This window comes from Fringilla coelebs (assembly GCF_963513975.1).
Source record: "Fringilla coelebs genome assembly, chromosome: 4".
Classification (NCBI taxonomy): domain Eukaryota; kingdom Metazoa; phylum Chordata; class Aves; order Passeriformes; family Fringillidae; genus Fringilla; species Fringilla coelebs.
Window position 1 is genome coordinate 29875600 of NC_140032.1, and position 23075 is coordinate 29898674.

At 36.6% G+C, this 23075-nt stretch overlaps 1 protein-coding gene across 1 annotated transcript; it reads left to right on the forward strand.

The window, feature by feature from the left end:
- Positions 1 to 402: 402 nt before the first annotated feature.
- SLC7A2 (solute carrier family 7 member 2) lies at positions 403 to 20994 on the forward strand (the record flags this gene model as incomplete). The annotated part of the gene is made up of 13 exons (XM_084204307.1): positions 403 to 480; positions 3778 to 3845; positions 5053 to 5443; positions 6673 to 6828; positions 9785 to 9950; positions 10300 to 10436; positions 11087 to 11309; positions 13773 to 13912; positions 17640 to 17742; positions 18928 to 19127; positions 19412 to 19578; positions 20152 to 20260; positions 20816 to 20994. Exons 3-13 carry the CDS (start codon positions 5068 to 5070, stop codon positions 20992 to 20994), a joined length of 1956 nt encoding a protein of 651 aa, XP_084060433.1. The 5' UTR covers positions 403 to 480; positions 3778 to 3845; positions 5053 to 5067.
- Positions 20995 to 23075: the final 2081 nt, after the last annotated feature.

The window sequence follows — 23075 nt, forward strand, 5'->3', positions numbered from 1 at the left end:
TTTTATTAGAATTTTTTATGGAAAAATTTGTGGGAAAAGTTGAATGGCAACTGCAGCAAAGCTTTGGATTTTCCCATGTGTAGCTTGTGTTTAATGTGTACTAACTTAAACCATGTATGAGAATCATATTAAAATTTTATTTTAACGGAAATAAAATTATTGGACATGATGTAAGTTACCTTTTTTCCTCCAATATCCACATATTTTTTGATTTTTGTGTGGGATAGGAGGTTACATTAGATAACATGAAAAATACTATATTTTACATGAAAAATACTTTGCAGAAATGGTAGATTTTATATGACTTTGGAGTAGCCAAAGCAGGTTTAAATATTAATATAATCTTTGCAGATAGAGACTTTGTCCCTTGCATTGTTTTTTTAGTTCCAAATTTTTTGACACCAAACATTTCCTGACAGAAGAGGGCTAACAACAGATGATGATTAAATGTTCCTGATAATCCACCTGAACAAAGAGCTGGTATGAATTGTAAGGCTGAACTCATCTTCTTGGACTGGCAGATGTGTAATGGACAAGCAGTAAATGATCTGGTTTACAATTGGCCAGGAGAGGCTGAAATTAGGATGATTTTATCAGTAGATGCTGCAGAGAAAAAAATTACCCAAGACAATAAAGAACAAAAGGGATTGGAGAAATACCTGCTTATTCAGGTACTCTGACAAATACTATGATAGTCCACCAGACATAAGAAAGTTTTGTTTTGTTCTATCCTCCCCCTGTTAGATAAATCTGTCGAGTTCCTTTCCTGTATAAATTATGTGCTAGTCTCCTCCTTGCTTTATCTTGGTTGAAGGGATAAAACTAAACCGTAGTGTGGATAGCTTAGCAGTTCTCTCTAGGAATTCATTCAAGGAAAGAGGAGGTTTCCATAAGGGCTGGTCATTGGTCCTTAAGTCTGAGGCAGTTTTACTGAGCCTTGCTTTTTTGAAGGACTGCTGGAGGTGTGTTTGGTGTTCATAGTGTAACCTGTAGCTAAATGAACACTTAGTCCAAAGAGCCTTCAGGAGCATGGTGACCCAGCACCCAAGAGCGGCCACCTCGGCTGTGTGCAGCAGCAGGAGCGTGCCAGCGTCGGTACCAAACAGCAAAGGGAAACTTGCTGTGCTCGTGATGCAGTGCTCCCTGTAAAGCAGGCTTCAGAGAGGAGCCTGGCACAGTTTGGATGGCCTGAGACACTAATCAGGTTGTCTCCACACCTTAATTAGAAATAACTGCATACTGTTGGGGAGTTCAAGGGCTTTTTCCTTTGTGGTTTCTTGTCACTCGTTACCTATTTTTAAGTTCTGTATAAGGTGAGGATTCAATGTTTTTTCTGTTTAAACTGCATGAACAACACGGTCCACCCTGACTGGTGGTTCTTGCAGGCTACATGCCTAACACTGCTGTTCAAAGGCAGGCAGGTATTCAGCTCTGCTCCAAGAAATGTAGGGCAGGTGCACCATAGATGCCTCAAAAGCCCTCACTTCTTCCTTGATTGATTTCCAAGTGTAATTATCAAAAACCCCCTTTCCCAGGCTGTCAAATGTGCCTTCCCAGGAAGGCTCAGAGCAGAGCCAGTGCTCCTCAGCTGTGCAGCACATTCAGCAGGGGCCCAGGCCAGTGCTGGCAGAGCTCACAACAGTAGAGGCCAAGATGAAGCAGAGCCCACAGTTGTGTGCTAGGATGAGGCACAGTGAGGCTGCAGCAGGGAAAGGAGGAAGAGTAAAGGAGCAGTTAGGAAAATACTGAAACCTGCTAGTCAAAAAATATGAGAGATCATATTTAATATGCTCATTTACTCTACTTCATTTTCCTCTCTGCCATAAAGACCAGCAGAAAAGAAAACTGATATTTTTCCAAACTCAGAAAGAAAGTCTGTAGGTCTGCAGGAATAAGACCCCTTCCAAGAGTGGGTGGTGGCAGTCAGTATAATCTTGTCTAGGACAATGCTGCCACCAAAAGGCACACCCAGCTGTTACCTTCTTTGCTCCTGTAGGTTTGCATTTTAGCATGAGATGTGCTCAGCCTCTGCTCCGATAAACTGCTTGTGAGTCAGCACACATCACCAGTGAACCATTCCTCAGGCTGTTCTCTTGTAGGGGTAATGCATTAAAGGATCTGCTTTACAAGAGACGCCTCAGAAAACCATTGCACTTGTCAGTTGTTTCTGAGGACACTTGTCACCCCATAGCTATGTCATTTGGTCCTGTGTGAAGTCAAATATCTTTGTAAGTTGATCTGTTTTTCCTGCTGCACTGTCTTATCAAGTATGAAGTCTTGTAATGTCCCAGCCAAATCTGAAAGTGGGCCATGCCTCAGGTACAGTGCTGCACTTGGCACACGGCAACAGAAGTTGTGAAGCAGGGTTCAGGCATTTTTTTGCTATGAGTTTAGGCATACTAAGTGTAGGAAACTGTGGAAGATGTGCTGGATTCCAGTCTTTGTTGTAAAAGGACATGTGTTTGTCAAGTCCATGTTAGGATAGATATACTTACAAAGAGAAGTTTGCCCTGTACAAGGTGGTTTTATTTCCTCTACTGACACAAAGTTTGTATACTGAACTTTGTCTTTGATTGTGCTCCAGTTTCTAAAGGCTAAAGAAGAAAGGCTGGGTTTCTCTCAGAAGAGGTGTCTTACTGGCTTGTGACTAGCAAGAACTAGCTTCCTTCCTCTCCCCAAGAAGCAGAACTCCTCCTATTTTGCCATAGAGATTCCTTCTCCGCAGAGAAAAGCATAATATTCAGAGATATTATCATATAATAGCAGAGATAACAATAATATAAAGTCACTTACTGGCCACTGCAATAAGTGGGTGTACAATTTTCAGGACTTCTTGTCCCAAATGGCTGAGAAGCAAAACAATCTGAAATGTCATTTGAATAACAAGAGTCTTGGAAATTCCTTAGTGTCTGAGAACAAGATCTGCCAGAGTATTTTTTCATGTTAATGAATTATGAAATGAAATATTATCTGGGGGGGAGGGAGAAATGATTCCTTAAAAGAGGCTATGTTTCTGCAACATTGAAATTGCTAAGGTAAAGGGCATGGAGTCACAAGAGGGTTGCTGCCTGTTACATGGGATGCAGGCTAATAAGCATATTAATATAATATCCTAAGTGGTTGCTACAGCTTCAGAACTGTCATTAGTGGGGGGGGAAAAAGTGGCCTCAAAATATTTGTCTAAATACAGCCCAGGAAAAATAAACTTGGCTATATGGGAGTGGAGTTCCTCAGCCTCAGGCCCAAAGAAAGACTGTTCTTCCCGAAGAGCTCAGGAGACACAGCAGGGAATTTTGCCTGAGCAGTTCAATGCTATTTCCCTTAGAGGATGTGCATCTCTGCTGACATGAATATCATCTGAGTTCTGTAACTGGTGAGGTTTTTGTAGTGGGTGAGTCTGCGTGCCATGGGCAGATTCTTGTCTCTGGTGTGCTGGAAGGACTGCCTAATTGCAGCAGAGCTTTGGAAACTTGCCTGTCTGCCTCATCCCACTGTCCTGAGCCACCTATCACCTTTCTAAGAGGATTAAGCATCACTGTCCACAGCTATTCAATTCCATTCACTACCCTTTGCCAAATTCCTTTACTTGAAAGGGAATAGAGACCTTTTTTCTTAAGGATGCTCTTTGAAGGCAGAAGTGACATGTTTGAGTGTACTTGGGGACCTATTACAGGAATAGGGTGAAAATGTTCTTTCTCTACTCTGGCTTTTTCCCCAAGCAATCTTGTATAGGGATGGCAGAGTTCCTGATACTCTCTGCTTCTGACTCTCTTTTAGGAACAAGAACTGTTAACTGAGCTATCCATCTTCATACAAGGTCATCGCTGTTAGTGGATTGAACTAGTGTGAGTAGAAATCTCCTTTACTGTTCTAGGAAACTGATACAAACAATGAAGAAATAAATAAATATAAACGAATATCTTTGTCTAAATTAAATAGATGCTCAGTTCCCAGGAGGGTTCCACTTAACAAATCATGAGCAGTGTATGTATATTTGTGGTATGAGTTGCAAAGGCAAACATCAGTTTGGGAAGATGACGGATGGTATTGCTTGATTCTTACCAAACTCTTAGCCATCAACAATACAATTCAAACGAATACATGAAATCAGAACTTGTACATTAATATTGCCTCTTTAAAATATTACTTTCTATGCGATGCGTATGTCATCCCTCCCAAGCAAATGCCTTGGACCATCAGTGACCACTTGTTTTAGTTGGGAAGCTGGATCAGTGCTGCTCATAGCAGGCACCCATATCACAGGCCAGAGAAGCACTGCCCACCTGCTGCCCTCCAGGACCAGGTTGGTCACAGAATGTGAGCTTGTGTGCTGGAGCTGATCACATCCCACACTGTGACAAGCACTGAGAATATTGAAGAACTGCAGCTGGCATGGGAGGAAGGGTTAGCCCATCAGGTTTTCTTAGATGATTGTTAGGCAGAGGTGTGAAAGATTTCTTGTAAGGGTAATTAGATCTGAGAAACTTCACTGGTGTGTGAGAGAGTAGAAACACTCTTTTAATCTGTTTTCAAGCAGTTTTTACTGAAGCAAAGTCTAAAGGCAAAAGCTATACATTTGAAGACAAAAGGATATTGAATTGGCGCTCTCAGAGTAATGTATTTTAAACTTTTGCAGTTTATAGTCTTAGCTTTAGATCCCCAAACCCCTTATTTATGCTGGTGTTGATCCTTTCTTAAAAGGCTCTATGATATATGAGATAAAAGGCTGTTTCTGTTTTAGAAGTGTCTAAGTGGCCATTAGCAGATAATTTTAAACAATTTCTTCTTTTTCACAGCAATGTAATAAACCTAAGGATAATGGATGTCTTTCCCTGGGGACATAAGTGCTACATATAAAATTAGGAATAGTGTACCCTTAATTTGTTTCCTGGGGAAAAAAACACCTGCCATCTTATTTAATGTCACAGAGCAGTGTGAATATATTAGTTAGTAGATGCGATTTAAAGTTCTTCATGCAAATACTTTTTCCCATTGTTTTTCTCCAGAGTCTACACAACCTTTTGCATTCTGGAATAATTTCCTTTATTTCAGAGCTCTACACCCACCATGTTGCCCTGTGGAACGGCTCTGTCCTTTATTCGGTGTCTGGTGCGGAAGAAGAACATGGGCGGCGAAAGTCTCGAGGACACCAACTTGTGCCGATGCTTATCAACGCTGGACCTTATAGCCCTGGGAGTAGGGAGCACCCTTGGTGCTGGTGTTTATGTCCTTGCTGGAGAAGTAGCCAAATCTGATTCTGGACCTAGCATCATTGTTTCTTTCCTCATTGCTGCCGTTGCCTCTGTGATGGCAGGTCTCTGCTATGCCGAGTTTGGCGCTCGTGTCCCCAAGACTGGTTCTGCGTATTTGTACACTTACGTTACAGTAGGTGAACTGTGGGCTTTCATCACTGGCTGGAATCTTGTTTTATCCTATATCATAGGTAAGCTTAAGAACAAACACTGGTCCCAGGGCTTTCTGACACAGCAGATAAAATATACACACTTAGGGCTCTTTTTCTTTTCTGCCTCTAGACTTAGCTGCTGTTTCTTTTTAGTCCTGCTGAGATTAAATAACCAATACAATTTGATTATTTTATTTTCTTCTGTGCATTACCATTGCAAGCAGTTTTTTGCAAGATATTTTTGTAACAGTGTGACATATAAACCACGTACCTTGTATGAAGATTGTGTCAGACCATTCTGTGATGATGCACAAGAACAAACAAGATTTATTTGCCATCTTTGGTCAGCAAAAATAATTTCAGTAGAATCAGTAAGTTGTTTGGTTTTTTTAAATATATACAGCAAGGACATTTACAGGGACTCTATTATAGTATCTTACAGGAAAGTCATGGTGTTTAAGTACTAACTTGCTGCTATATCATTGTGCTAATTGAGTGCTGTCCTATCAGGTAATCCCATAAAACACAAAGTTGACCAGAGTTGAATAAAATCAACACTTAAGTGGCAGATAGTCAAGCAGCTATTTCAGTGCTTCAGCAGAGATAACATTTTTGCATTTAAAAATTATTTCTCCTGGAGGAATGTGTTTCAAACTTCCATTATATTGTGTATGAACATGCCTAGCTTTAGATGTGTACCTACAGGATGGTTACTCAAATCATTACAAAACTAATGTTCCCCAGTATTGTATTAAAATGTATTTCCTGAGAGGAGAGTTATACAAATAAGATTGGCCAAACTGTATTTGGCCATGAACACTTTGCCACAGGAAAGTATTAATTTTAAATACAGACTCCAGTACCATATGTCTTGCTAGTAATTTTTTTTGCCTTACTTACAGGTGGGCAAACTTTCCTTTATGTTCTTTCTTAAAGTACTTTTTATTGTTTAACATATGTCATGGAAATTAGAAATAGCTAGAAATAAGCTTCATCCAGGATCAGGGATAAATGACAAAGAAATAATTTCTGCAATCTTTTGGGAATAAACGAGGCAAAAAAAATTTGTATATTTTGGTTCTAGAAAAACTTGTTACCATTTAACAAACAAAATTATTAAATTAAAATTCTTCAGCAAAACAAACATCACAGGCTCTGCTTTTTAAAATACAAGTAGCAACTGGCTTAGTTTTGTTTCCTTTTCAGTAGAAGTAGCTGTATCCCACTGTATAGATGTAAAACCCTAAACATGTATATGTTTTATGAAGGTACATCAAGTGTAGCAAGAGCCTGGAGTGGCACCTTTGATGAACTTCTTGGAAAACAGATTGGTCATTTCTTCAGTGCCTACTTCAAAATGAATTACTCTGGGCTAGCAGAGTATCCCGACTTCTTCGCTGTACTCCTTATATTACTTTTATCAGGTAAGAAAATACATGGCTTAATTTATGGTGGTTGTGATGTTTTACATCAGTTTTACAGTTAACAGTGCTAAATTGTAGGGTTTTGCACCGGAAATACCTTAAGGAAGTTCAGAGCCACATTTTGTACTGGCACAATGGCTCTGTGAATTAAATATATATAACCAAATTTTCACATGCACCCTCTTCTCTTGAAACTGAGGCATGAACTAATCACTTGTCAGTAATTTTTTCCATAAAACCCATTATACAGGTTGATGGTAACAGGAAAATCACACAGTTCTCAGTGTTTTCATGGCTCTGTCACCAGAGCCATGAAATGCTTCTGGAGTGGCCTTAAGGTTAGGCTCTGTAGTTTGGTGATGTGGTCTCCTTAAATTATATTTTGTGCTTGTAGTGGGCATTTGTAAGGGTTTTTTTCCACCTAAATTGTTCACTTATTTGGTATATAATAAAGTTCCCCTTTTTAATTCTTCTGTTGTTTATCTGAGAGTTTGTTTGACCTAAAGGGCACCCTGAGGTTCTTATATGGACCAACAGACCAGTTTGAAACCTGAGTAAACCTCTCCTGTCTACTCTTCCAAGTCCAGTTTTTGTCTTTTCTCATGTATCATGCTTTTAAATCACAAACACTGACACTTGCTACTTCCTATTTGAGAGATCAGAAAGCTCAAAAATATTGCAACTTATTTCCATGTTTGTGTTTAACAATTATTTACCATATAGAAATGTTCCTACTGGCACTGGGAGTGAAGGAAGCAGGAAGTGTATTCTAAAGTGTGCAGTTTGTTTTCAGGCAATACTAGAAGTATTTCAATATTCAGTAGAGGACTTACCCATATCTCCTATACTTGTCATGTTCAGTCTCTCTTTGGATTAAACCAAAGCAGAAGCTTTTCTTCTCTGGAAAGTGAAACTTTGTTACATATAACATAAGTTATATGTATATAACCTGTTCTCTTGTTCTGAGTGGAGTTTTTTTGACACAGGAAAACTTTTCTGTTCTGTTTATTGCTAGACTGAATGACCAGTGCATGTGAAGACTTATTAGGTCTCTGTACATAAAAGAGTGGCTTCCTATACTTAGGAAGATCAGGGAGTTGACTGGGTTTAGTCCAGCATCCTGCCACATTTGTGGCTCAGAATTGCCTATAGGACTAGTTCAGACCCTTATGTTCTCAAGAGGGTTGGGAGTGAATGTGGAATATAACAGGAGCACACCTCTCAGTTTCACCTCTTCCAAATAAAGGAGACAAAAAATAACACCATGAAAAGCAGAGCACTGAAACACCACAAACCAAACTATACAGTCCTAGTTGAGATGCTGACATATTTTGTGTTTTCTCCATTGCCATTGCTGCTTCAGAACAAAAGAATTAGAGGTTCTTGAAAAAAAAGGGAAATGTTTCCCCTGTTGTTCATCACTGCTTCTGAGTTTTCATTTTATGTCCTGTCTTTTCATCCCTACCATCAATCTTTCTTCACTCCTTTCCCATTTTTGCTGCAAATTGCCTCTCCAGGTGTCTGTGATAAGAAGCCAAACCCTCAGTGACTGAACTGGGTGGAATTCCCCACTGCAGAAAGGAGGGGCAGTGGGGATGGCTCAGGACTGGGTAGGCTGAGCATGATACAGTAATTGGATTGTGAGCTGTGTAAAGCTGAATCATAGGAGTAGCAGGTGATGTTTTACCAAAAATGTTATGTGCTAAGCACAAGGAAAACTACACAGAAATCTGTGGGGTTTGGGGTTTTTTTGTTTTGTTTTGTTTGGGTTTTTGTGTGGTTTTTTGGGTTTTGTTTGGTTAATTTTGGGGGGTTTTTGGGTTTATTTTTGTGTGGGGTTTGGTTTTTTTTGTTCTGTTTTGGTTTGGTTTTTTTGATAATGAAAGGACTTTAAAAATGCACAAACTATGATTCACACTGCATTAGGCTGAGTGAGACTCTGCCTTTTTGGGAAAAACTGAGCTGAAGAAAGCATACATCTATTTCAATAAAAATGTCATTGGTGAAGAAAACTTGAGCAGCTCATAAGATAATTTCTGTGTTCTGATAAGATAGCAAATATCTCATTAGCATAGTCAAAAACTTTTTAGACATTATTTTGAGAGGCTTAAAATTTTTAGACTTAATCTCTAAATAATGAGGGAAAGTAAGTATGTGATATTAGTGGAAATGCTTAGAGAGCAAAGGACCTGTGAAAACTTTCCAATTGTATTTAATTTTTCCTGATCTGCTCGCTGCCTGTTCCATTAAACTGCTAACACTCTAGCACTTAAAATTGTTTGAAATCTAATGATAGAGTAGAATTCTGATGGAATAACTTTCAGATTGTTTAAATGTTCTACTCTGTAATTTAAAGACATGTATATTTTGTATCTGAGTATTTTCTAGAATCTCTATGCATCAGTGTTACAAACATGAGGTGTGCATTTCTTTTAAAGCTGTTATTAATGAACTAGGAAGTGGGACTTACTCTGATGGGTGTGCCCTGAAAAATGTAGAGTCAATCAGTCAGATTGTTAATTTAATAATTCTTCTTATTTTCTTAATCTAACAGATAATTCTTCTGAAAAGAAATATATTCTACCAATCTGTTTTTACAAAGTATAGAATTCTTGTAGCTACTTATACTCCATGGCATAAAACAGAGATTTGGATTGGCATCTCAGAGAAGTAAAAAGTAGCCATTGCTAAAAATACTTTTAAATACTTAAAGGAGAAGCTTTCTCTTTTGTGGTTTACAATATATTTGCCTATTGCCATGCTGTTAAAGAGTCTAGCAAGTTTGTGATAATGTTTTTTTAAAATCTGGTGGGTTTTTTAATATTATTCACAGTACTTGCATATATATATATTCACACACGCACACACACCTTCTTTTACATGTAACCCTTCTGTAAATGCCATTTTATTAGTATAATGGGCCATTCACATCTATTAAAATATTTTTATTTTACAGGTCTTTTATCTTTTGGCGTAAAAGAGTCTGCATGGGTGAATAGAATTTTCACTGCTATTAACATCTTGGTCCTAGTCTTCGTTATTATTTCTGGTTTTGTGAAAGGTGAAGTTGACAACTGGAAGAAAAGTGAAGAATATCTCAGAAACTTTACTGCAGTAACAGAGTAATTTTTAAAAATCTATTTACTTTCTCATGTTCCAAGCAGTTTCCTCTTACACATGCTTTATTATAATAAACATTATTAGTGTTTGAATATGTTTTGTCACAAACTTCAAAGCAAGTAAGATTATAGTTACTTGATTCAGATATTCTTCTTCTTGCTGTTATTCTTCTCTTTCTTACAAGCTTGGACATAAAAATGTCGTCTCATGCAGTTTTGTAAAGCAGACCTCTGTCATGATGAGAACATTTAAGCATTTTTTCAGAGTTCTAGGGTAGGAGGGTGCATGTATTTATTCTACCAATAATGGGGGGGGGAAATTATCTTTATGCTGTATTTTTGTTCTTTATAGGAACCTCTCATCCTATGAAAATGTTACAAGTATGTATGGGAGTGGTGGCTTTATGCCATATGGTTTCACAGGAACATTGGCTGGTGCTGCAACCTGTTTTTATGCTTTTGTTGGATTTGACTGCATTGCAACAACTGGTATAGTATTTATATGTGTGTATACATGTTTAACATGAGGATATTTTCTCAAAAAGCCCTCAAAGAACCACAAACAATGTAATACTCTGTCTACTCTTCTTACTTGGCTTTCTTCCAAAGCTCTTTCAGTCAATGTAGACTAAGTTCATTCCTGAACGTGGCTATCTTTTTGGGAAGAAGGAGGAGGTTTTGTTTATTTCATTCCTGTTCTAAAGGAATGATTGCTGCTTTCTAAGCCTGGAAAGTGCTTAGTATACAATTTTTCTGCTCAAATAATGTTAATCACCTGCTCACTTTTACAGTTCTCTGAGATAAGATGTCTTTCCCAATGGCTGATAGGGAACGAGTATATTGAGTACATTGAATGTGTAGGTAAATAACTAAAAATTACGGGCTTGGAATACTCTGCATGTAAAATGTATTTTATGACCTTTAATTTACCACTATTTTACCACTATTTCTGACAACAAAATACTGAGTTCTGTTCTGTATGTCTCAGTTTATTTTACTCAGGTTTTTAAAACTTCTATTACAGATGTGATTCCCATTACTTAGATTAACAAGTGATTTATCTTTGATATTGTCTCTTAAAGGTGAAGGGGAAAAATAGTACAAATTTTTGGTGGGGCATTTTCTTTTCCTTTTTTCAGGAGAAGAGGTCAAGAATCCTCAGAAAGCCATACCCATAGGAATTGTGGTGTCCCTACTCGTCTGCTTCATGGCCTATTGCTTGGTTTCAGCTGCACTGACACTTATGATGCCATACTATCTGCTAGATGAGAAAAGTCCTCTGCCAGTAGCATTTGAATATGTTGGATGGGGTCCTGCTAAATACATTGTAGCAGTGGGATCCCTCTGTGCTTTGTCTACAAGGTAAAGGCATTGAAATACTAATTCTGTTGGGAAAAGCTGATGAATAATATATTACATTTGTATGTATGTTTGTGTGTTCATTTTGAAGGCTCAGTCCATGCAAAGAATTAACAATAAGTATTATAAGCAAGTATTAAACTAAAGCAGGACTAGTTGACAGTAGCTGTGTTAATTTAGGCTCCTTTTTTCCTTAACTGTACTGTTATTGAACTCTACCTCTTTGGTAGAAGTTTATTACATCTATTTTTGTTATGTATAAGTATTATCAAACATATGACCTGCAAGTTATCTTTATTAACTGACAAAGTAAACCTCCCCCATTTTTCCTTTTTTTTGCTGTCCATTCCCAGTGACTCAGCAGCTTTATGGGCTCTGTGTATTTGCAGGCAAAATTGAAGACATGATTAACTAGCTCCACTCCTCATCTTCATTGCCTGTCTCTTTTTTCCTCCAGCAGCCAGTCTTCTGACATCATCCCTTCCTGTGGTTTCTGTATGGGTATTTGAGATGTAGACTGTAGCTGTGAAAATACTATAATTTATTCCCCTTTTTGAAATTGTGAATGTACCTTAACATATTATTTTGATTTAAAAGATCAGGGAGGGCACAATATGTATTAGTATGTGTTCGAATACTCTACACCCCAATTTTAATATGATACAAACACATTAATAAAATAGAAAATTGCTTGATACTTGAATTTAGGGATAGAAAAATGCTGATGCCAATCTTTTACCTGAACTTATGTAGGTAAGGAGTCATTTCCTTGAGCTTCAGTGGTAAGAACACTGTCTGCCTTTCCACAAAGGAAAACAAGTTGCCTGTGGAAGCACCAACACTAACAGCACTCTGACATAACCCTGCAGGCATTAGCCTGAATTTGAGTTTGTTGACTGTGGGCAATGGTTTAAGGGAAAGGAACATTTCGATGCAGGAGAGGATAGACACATGAAGTACTTCCAGAAGGACACTAAAAGAAATGTAGGACTGACTGAAGAATGTCACAGTTACACAGTTCATCCTGGGATTATTTTTGGTATTTTCTATATATTTGTCATGGTTCCCTCAGGTTGGAGGGTTTCATTGATTTTTTTTTTTCCTTTACATTGATTAATAGTACAAGTTATATGTAAGAAACTAGATTAAATAAATTAATACTGGAAAACAAAGTAAACTGAGATGGTAAGAAATTTTTAGAAATTTCAACTGTTGGTCTCTTTTTGCAATGTATTCTGAAGAATTATATGTACTCCTGTGGAGAGATTAATCTTTCAATCTGTTGACTGATGTTAGTTTAGAACAAAACAAAGGAAACTATTTCATGCTCCTCAGTTTAGAGGTACAATGAAGAAAAAACATTGGGATTAATTGCTTTTGGTTTCCTGTTACTGTGCTATGTCATAAATTTGTTTTGCCAGGTAAAGATGTTTGTTAGTACTGCCATTATGTATGCGAATGTAGTTAAAGAAGGGTAGGATAAATGAAACTTACAAAGCTAAAACAAAAAACTTCTGGAATTTTTTGGAATGTACCTTCTTTGTGGAAGGTACACTTTTACATCAAAATCAGTTCATTTGCAATAAAACTTCTCTCCTGTCTACCCTTAATACTTGTGTCCCACAAGCATTACTGGATGTACCTAGCACTTGTGGCCTGTAAGACCTGGGCCTTCTCTAAGTGATTATAGTTGCTTCTCCAAAGTAAGAAAGGAAACCCTTCACCTGGTTAAAAACTTGTGTGCTTGCTGCAGAGATTATACTGGCTATGATTTTGCCTTTTGTTTTCTTAATTAAAAGTATTTCTCTTTGAGGGAAAGAAGCCACCTTATTTAAGAAGTATGTTTAAGAGCTTCAAGTTATCAATAGTTTAAAAGCTTTATGTGTTTTAATAACATCTAAATTGATTAGCTTTACTTCTTAAAAAAAAAAACCTCTTAATGCAGCTTGCCTAGAGGTGCTTTAATCAAAAGAATTATTCTGCCCAAGTACACTTGTATGGTGCTTTACTTTGAATTACTGTTAATCAGCAGGCTTACATGGAAATACAGAATGTAAGGGATGCTGATTATGCTTATTTATTTGCTGCTGACTGACAGATTTTCTCCAGGAATACTAAAGCTTAATTGCATACTTAGTGTGATCTGGAACGTGTTCCTGGTCCATTAATACCCAAGAACTATGGTGATGGGAAGAGAGTTATTTTGCTAATCTGGATTCCATCTGATGAAGCAATTTCATTACTGAAATTAATATAATTATAATAATAACAAATCAAATTTGCAGTTAAAAAAAACTATTTGTATCTGATCTGTAGTGCCTTGGGCTATGGGGCTTTCTGGTTTTGTCTTACAACCATACATTTTGTTTCTATACATGCCATTAATTAACATTTTTTATCTCGTCCATGAATACAACTCTGCATGAATTGTGTTTGCCATGTTGCATGTGTTTGCTTTTTACTCAGTCTTCTTGGATCCATTTTCCCAATACCACGTGTAATCTATGCTATGGCGAAGGATGGGTTGCTTTTCAAATGTCTAGCTCAAATCAATTCCAAAACGAAGACCCCACTAGTTGCTACTCTATCGTCTGGTGCAGTAGCAGGTGAGACTAAGAGCTGATCCTTGTAAAGAAAGGTGCACTGCTAAACATGTTGAATATATGGAAATAAACCACTGTTGTGCAGCTTTGATTTGCTTTGGACTGAAATGATCAAATCTGCTTGTTGCTAGGTAAAGTAGTCTACCAGTAAAACTTTTCTCTACCTCAGATTTTCACTTGTTGGTTTATATCAAGTGCTTTCAAAGCCTAGGGTCAAAATAAACAGTAACCCAAAACCAAGAACATCAGTCAACCAAACAAAATCCTAAGAGCAGCAACACAGAGCCTAAGCAAAACTATACCTAAACCCATTAACTCCTCCAAGTTTTCTTTTTGTGTAGTTGGGTTTACCAGTAAAGCATTGTGCTTTTAATAACCTGTACTTGAACTATACATTTTTCTGTTCTAGTCTTCTCGGCTCTATGTTCCCTTTGCCCCGAATTCTGTTTGCCATGGCACGTGATGGTTTACTCTTTAGTTTTCTTGCCAAAGTGAATAAGAGGCAGGCACCAGTTTCTGCCACCTTGACAGCAGGGGTCATCTCTGGTAAGCTCTCAAAGCCCGTGTTACTTAAAACTGAGACTTAAACACTCTATGCACGTGCATGGTACTTTATATTTTTGAAAAGGGCTGCTTGTTAACTTCCCTTGCATGTACAATGGGAAAAAAATTACTGAGTAATCAACGGGTGTAAGAAATCCAGATCAAGCCAATCATGGTGGTGGTGATGGCCTTAATGCCATAGAATTCAATTTTTAATTTTTTTTTTTTTTAATATTAACCCCCGTATGGTGAATATACTTATTACTTAATCCGAGTCCCTTAGGCCGATGCTCTACTGACAGGGCTTCCTTGTCTGATGTAGACCTAACATATCCCATCTGTAATGGGGGAAAATAACTAATTTTTTTTTTTTTAATGAGATATAAGAAAAAAAAAATTACATTTGCAGCAGGATCAACTTTTGTGTCAACTACAAGGATTTTTTAAAATTGTCTTCCAAAGAAAATGATTGTATAGGCTTACCAAGTTATGGTTGAGGGGCATGTGTGTGTCGGGGGCTTATGTGTCTGCACATACATGTATACACATATGTAACTACATATATTTTACCAAAACAGTATTTTGGGAGCCCTTGCCAACTCCTAAGGTAAATTCTTAACATACAACCCTTTCACTTAGGTTCATACTTCTTGCAGAGGTACATATAGATGTGCCCAAATTTCATCATCATTTTAGTGGGATGTCTAATTACCCAGGAAAACTGGAAGCTTTAGATGTATTTAGCTCAAAGGAAAATAAATAAGTTTTTTAAGTAATTCAAATATCAAATACATGCTTTGGCTAAAATTTTTACAGCTTTGGCTAAAATTTATCTCAAATAAGAGGTTCAGGAATGAGACAAAAATATTTTTATTTATAGTCAAGGTCATCCTCAGATGCCACAATACTGGAACTGCTCAAACTGTATAGTTGACAATAATGCAGAAAGGCACAGTCATTGTCCAGATAGTTTCCACATGAAGCATTATTATCAATCGGTTCCCTTTTCTTTGGTCAGAGTACAAATAGATTGCATGCTTTTATTATTTCAACTTTATTTTATTTGAATTTATCTTATTGACATATTCTCCTATAAGAATTTGGAAGTGCACTTTTGTGGGGTGAAATCAAGATCTTTATGTGAAATCACAGTAATGATGAGAAGAAAGAATAGTATATTACCCAGCTGGTAAAGTGATTGGTATAGTTACACAGCCCTGCCTGTAGCTCTCCAGCAGCTGACATTGCACTGCTTCTAGACAATCTTTAGGAATTTGGTGCATCAACAGCTCACTGGAAAAACAGCTGTATCTACTGCTGGAGCAGCATTTCTTCTTCTAATTTTTTTTAATCCATATTTGGTAATTTGTGGTCATAAATAGTTTTGACAGAATAGTTATGGACGTATGTGACTGCTTATATTATCTGACTTTCCTATGCATTTGTACCATGAATAGTTTTACAGCTGTAAGCAATGTTAAGGTGGTGAGGTGCCTAATTAAAGTTATCAAGTCAAGACTACACTTGAGGCAACCTTCACATGTTATGTGACTGACCTTTTCACAGGTGATAAACACCATGGCAGACCTCTGCACATGACAAAATGTTTTGGTGTCAGTCCACTTTCACCATAAAGGAACCTACTGTTGTCTCTTAGAGTAGAACTAAGAGAGGTGGAAAATAAATACTCTGTCTTTTTTTCTCTTAGTATAGAAGAATTACTAAGAAGACACATGCAGGCATTTTTCACCTTGTTTCTAAAGTTAAAGAACATCCAGGCTACAGAGCAGCCTTTCAAAGTTGGGATTAAAAATTAAATATAGCTACTGTACATGAGGTTTTAGTAGGTTCTGTTCTTCTTTGGCTTTGCTCTTTAGAGCATGAAAAGCAGAGAGGTATTAAAAATCTACACTGCAAATTGCTTTTTGGATTTAGGAACATCCACTCTCCTTGAAGAAAACAGGATGGTCTTTCTTCATTGGAAAAAGAGACTCCCAGATTATACAAAAGTTATGTAATCCGACAGTTTTGTTTTCAGAAAATCACATTTTGCTTTCTCCTTTAGAAACAAATAACAGGGGAGTATGTGTCCATGTGTTTGTGCACTTATGCAGCTGTCTACAAATACATTAACAAATGCATTCCATAAATATTAAATAAAAATATTTTGAATATAGAATAATTTGGGTGTGCATATACACACAGCATATAAAGACTACATTTAATAGTTTCTTTTGATGTTGAGATTACTGATGATTCAAAGAATCTGCATCTCAAAAATATTAATAAAATACAAATACTTTAAGAGGCTCTTTGAGCACATGTATTTCAAATCAATTGGAATTAGCCTTTCATTTACTGATAGCTTCTCCTAATTTCTTTATAAATAATGCGCTTCTGTGTGCAAACAGCATAGACGAAAAAAAATTTTCCAGAATCTCCAAATTAATATGGCATTAGCTTTTATAAACATAAGACTTCTAGAATAACTTCCACTGCCATGAATTTTCTGCCTCTGAGTTCAATAGTCATAAGAATATTAATTCTTGAGAGATGTTACTGGTCGTTCCTGAAGGGGAATTGAAAACTATTTTTAGTAAGATAACCATTAACCCCCACCCCAAAAATTTTTTATTTGAGACAACTCCTAAAAGTCCTCTTCATATAGAGCTCTTTCCTAGCTCAGCAGAAATTTTACATCACAGTGACTTTTCCTCAGTTTGGCAGTGAAATCCATCCTTTCAGCCTTGGTGAGATTCTGCTGCAGGATCTGAACTTCATTCTGTAAAAATGTATTTTTAATATGGCCCAAATTCCCCAATATGTGTGTAAATACTTATATCCAAATAAGTCCAATATAAGCTTTGATTATGCAGCATGACTGTAGGACTCATCAAGGCCTATCTATGTGAATGAGATCCCCAACTGTAGGGAACGAGGTTTGGAATTATACCAGTAGCTTAAAAGATGTGGTTTTAAGGATTATCATGATTTCACTCATATTGCTGTCAGTAAAACAGTAAGTTATGTTGCAGACAGATTTTAAAATCTTAGCTTAATATATTTTTAATATTAATCTTAGAATTTATGCTTAGACTTGATGATCTTAAATTTCTTTCCCAGTGTGGATGATGCTACAATTCTATGTCAGTCTTCTGGAATTTTTTTCAATTTCTTTTCTTTTTAGCTGTAATGGCATTTCTGTTTGACCTAAAGGCTTTAGTGGACATGATGTCTATTGGCACACTTCTTGCTTATTCACTTGTGGCAACCTGTGTCCTCATTCTTAGGTAAGCCGAAAACTTCCTTTGTATTCTACTGTGGGGTTTTTTTTGCGTTGGTCAGTAAATAAACAGAAGTCATATTTACAAGACATGTTTTTTGTTAGATTGACAGTAGCTGTAATCATATAAATGGTTTCTAATAAGCAGTGACTCCTCTAAGTAAACCATGGTATATTACATAAGTATAGCAGTGAGTCAGGTTAAAGCTTCTGGTGAAATCGAGACACCTTTTATTTTCCAGAAGTATTGGTCCAAGCATTAGTCCCAAAGGTACTAAGTATAAGACTGAGTACAGAATTCAGTGAATGATACTTGTATATAAATACAATCTACGCTGTACATCAGGCATATTGCATTTTGGGGACTATATGTGAAAGGGGTTGATGTTCCAGGTTGTTCACAGGATGAACAAGTTCTAATAGTTGCTTTGTATTATCCTAGTCAGAAATATAAGATCCTACAAGTGTTTCAAAATGTGGTGGCCCTAGAAGAGAGTGCAAATATGTGTGAGATTATAAATACTTCTCAGTAAAACTCTGGTATTGGTCATGCTTGTAAAGCTATGGAATTATATATTGCTAGCTACAGATCACTTTATTATGTGTTGCTCTTTTGATTTTAAAAAGTCAGCCTTTATTACTTAAGGCTAAGTAATTAACTTTGAAAAGTATAACAGTTTAAAGTCAGCTCAAATTCATTGCTGCAATAATTACACTTTAAATGAGAAGCCTATTCTATTTAAAAAGAATTCCCTTACCATAAGTATTTTTAAAAGTACATTTAAAAGCTAACAAAGCAGATGTCAATTTTTGGTTAATGCCAGTTAGAAGCCTCTTCGAGCATGTGAAGCAAGTCAGAAACAAGATCCCTTACTCTTTCCTTGCTGTTGACTACCAGACCCTGTCCTTTCTTTCTGTACGAGACTGGTCATTTATCTGAGCTATTGGTGCATTTAGGTAGCTTAAAGAACTGCAAAAAAAAAAAAAATCTCCAAACAAACCAATCCAAAAAGTGAGTTGCCATTGCATTTTTATATATGACACTGACTAGTAATGCTGTTGCAATGCAGTTATAACTTGGGAAATTCTAATGGCCTACTGAAAAGAATTTATTACTTTAGTACATTCCTAGATTCATGTTGCTTCAAATCTAGAAGCGTGCTTTATGGTTATTGCTCTGTTTTATGCATAGGTACCAACCCACCTATGAGGAACCAAAATACTCTCCAGAAAAAGCAGCTTTGGCTGCAGCTGAAAGAGAATCTGCAGTAAGTGAGTCACAGATAAACATGATAGAAGAAAATCACTTCCGTCTTCAGACCTTGATTAATCCATCCAGTTTACCAACTGAGCAGACTGCAACTATAGTTAACTTCTTAGTGGGCCTCTTAGGTAAGTATCTGACTGTCCAAACTCATGTATGCATTATTATTTATAGTGGGATTTTATTAAAGACAGAATTAAAACTCCCCTGATAATATGCCCTCTTTCAGTCATACATGTATCATTCTGTGCTTTTATCCTTCATGAATCAATCTAATCTGTAGTCATTTTCATTTTATAAACATATTCATAACAACAGTTCATATTGAAGCTTGCTATCGCTCTTCTTAAAAGTCACTTCCTCTTCAACGCAGAGATTAAGTGACCTATTTGTAATTTTGTTTTTCATACAGCTTGCTTGATTTGTGGCTTCAGTGTCCTCATTACATATGGGATTCATTTCATTGCTAACTTGGAGCCCTGGAGTATTGGCCTTCTTGCTTTATTGGTGATATCCTTCATAGTTACCATTCTCCTCATCCAAAGGCAGCCTCAGAACCAGCAGAAAGTAGCCTTTATGGTGAATAACTTATTCTCTATGTTATTCTCTGATGACAGCTTTGGATGGATTCTAATGAGTGGGAGAGAGAACTTAAAGCTGGGAAACAAGTCAGAAACTGATGAGTGTACAATCACTTGTCTGTGTAATCTGCAATCCTTTGGACTTAATACAGAGTATAAAACCTTTCATTTTGCACTTTCACTTATGTTCTAAGATCAGTTATTTTATGGAAGTAATGAAGTATAGTGCTGAAGGTCAAGGAATCTGGTGGAGGTGGGGGAGCATTTCAGAATAAGAGAGATAGATATATTGTTTTTCAGCCTTAAATACAGGAATTCATTAGTATATGTCCCACACAAACTAGAAAGTTTTTCTATAGCCTTAGAGAATATATATTAAATATAATGTTTTAAAAAGTTTAAGATCTATAGAAACTGTTGGTTAAACCAAGTGAAAATTTCACTACAACACCAAAAAAAATTCAATTCTTTATTAGTGATTACATGTTACTTCTAGTTTGTGTTACATAGCTGAAGTGTGACATGCAAAAAAATTATGTTTAATAGAACCATATTAAATATTTCCTTTTAGGTTCCACTACTGCCATTTTTGCCATCATTCAGTATACTGGTAAATATTTACTTGATGGTACAATTAAGTGGAGAGACTTGGATGAGATTTAGCTTCTGGATGTTACTTGGTATGTACTTCTGTTCATTTCAGCTGCTTCATATACTAGAACTCATGATTCCCATCTTAGAACATTCTTTTCCTTCAGATATTTGAAAAAATATCTGTGATTTAATAAAAATCAACTAAAATTTCTGATGAAAAGGAAGAGCATGCTTCAGAAGAGGTATCTATATGCAGTGAAAATTACAAATATAGTTTTTAGGTTATAGGAAGAATTCTAATAAGCCTGGTAAGTATAGCCAAAATTATGTAGAAACCTGCTTTTAACAGGTTTCTTCCCAGTATATCAGTCCTCTTTTAGATCTAGAAAATTGTATTAATTCCATCTAGATATAAATTAGAGATAATACTTTCCATAACTTATTAGAGCATTTAATTATGCAAAAATTATGCATTTGAATTTCCTGTAGGAACAGGGAAGACCTAAAACATGAGCTCTAATTCAGATATCTGAAAAAGAATATTCTTTAGCAAAAATCTATTCAGCCAGAGAAAAATATCTGCTTTTTAATGCACTATTTGCCTGAAAAGCCTATGAACTTTTTTTTTTTCCTTTTGGAAGGCTTCCTCATTTACTTTACTTATGGCATCAGACACAGTGTTGAAGGTCATCGTGGTGATGGAGATGATGATTCTTGTTCAGAAAACAGTGGGATGCAAGAAAAGAACCCAGTGGATGACCCTGAAAATGCAAATGAAAGGGATCAGTTTCTTCCACATGAAAGGACAAGTGAATGTTAAACTCTGCAAACACACAAATCTTTTAAACCTTCAATTGGCATTTTACTTGCAGATTGAAATTTCAGAATCTTTCTGCCAACATGTGCCTCTTGAAAGTGTTTACTACAAGGCCTAACTGATATTTTGGACAAGCTGCTAATCCATCTTCATAATTTCAGAACTGACAGCATGGAGATTATTATTTAAATTTTTTTTAAAGTACCCTTTGGCAAGCAAAAATTTGGAGACATTATTTGAAGCATCATCCAAAATCACAGGCAATCATCAGATATGAAGAATTTTAGAACTGTCTGCAAGAAGTTCTGAGTATTTGACAATCCACTGTGAACATAAGTGCCTTTCATACCTTTTCCTTATCTTTGTTACATGTTTTGGTAACAATTTGAATTCTCTTCTTTCTGTTGAAGTAACTCATGGGAGATAAATTTCATTCATACAGGCCTGGAAAGTATTTGCAAAATGAATGGTAATTGTATGGATTAGATACTTCATAAAAATTGGAGGAGCATTTATTTATTTTAAAAAATGTAATTGCTTATCTTTGCTAATCATGACTATTAATCCATAGTCATGAAGAACTCAAGCAGTGATGGTACTTCAGAGGCTTTTAGTCCCTCTCAATAACATTCAAGATTTCTGCTTAAGTGCATGACTTTTCTTTGAAGGATGCTTCTCACAAAAGAAGCTCTTTTGTTTTCTGCAAAATCATCTGGGAAAAAAAATCTGTTGGTTACAGTATTGACAGTGGCAATCAGATGTGATTTGGCAAATTTTGTGCTTTTGACTTCAGAAGGGCCAGGATTTAATCTGACTAAATAATTTGGTACTTACCTCCAGCAGTCATCCAGTTTTCCTCCGTACTACTTACTTTTCCCCCTATATTTTCTCCTTTATACATGTTCCAGAATTGATATTGCTGAGATTAGTGTTACACATTGCTTCTCCTAAGAAAAATTAATGCACGAAGTCCCAGCTTTCTTTTCAGATGGTAGGCAAGGCTAAAAAAACAGAGGTCTGGATTTTGGGAAAAAAAACCTTGTCAAAACAGTATTTCATTGCTTCATTAAGTCTTAAAATGTATGTTAGCGTAGCACTTTTTTGTGAGCCAAGCCTACATCCACAAATCCATTCTTGTGGGTATGATGTCTAAATGCTAATGTATGTAAAGAAGCAAACTGGTGTGCCAGTGCTGGGTAAACAATTATTTTAATGCTGGTAAAACCAGAAAATGTTCTTCTTTCAACGTAAGTCATGTCAAAGGCACCCAGATATTTTAATGCTTTTTCTCAGCAAGGAGTAAGTTCAAGTCCCATGAAGGATTCCACAATATGAAGTCAATTTTGCAAGAATATATTGACAAATTTTGCAAGAATATATTGACAAAAGTCCTTCCCTAGAGAAAGAATTCTCTTGGACTTTGTCATGGAGAGTTGCAATCTGTTGCTGGTACTAACCATTGGTATAATCTCCAATGTTAGGTATATGAACTTTTGATGCCATCAAAACTATGTTGGTTGACAGTGAAAGCACCTTACTTTTTATAAGAGCTGGAATTTTATGAAAAAAACAAAGAAAGAAAAAACCAAACTAGTTACGCTGCTTGTCTCTCTCCTTTTTCAGAGCAATTCGTTCCTCTTTTTAATCTTAAAATGACTTCTTTCCCAGTAGTCTTAAATCCTCAGCTTCAAAAAAAGCCATTGCTGTGGGAGCAAGTCAGCCGCGCCCATGGGAAGATTTTGTGTGATGTCTTTACAAGCCTACAGTGAAACACAGCTCTTTAAATTCCTTCCACATCTCAGCATGTGGGAAGCACAGACTTACTTTTTGCTATGGTTGTTGATACCATAGAGCAGGCCAGCCAGGCTCCCAAGGCACAAACTGTTGCTGTTCTGTGCTGTGCAAGGAAGACTCCATTCTCTCCCAAGGCCATCCTAGAGAATGTATGTGTGCACACCTGTCCATGCATTTGCATGTCTGAAATTAGCCGATAGCAAATTTGATGTACTGGTTAAAATAATTTCTATATTGCACTGGACTTTTCCTTTCAAGGCATACTGCCAATACAGTTAGATTCTGACCAA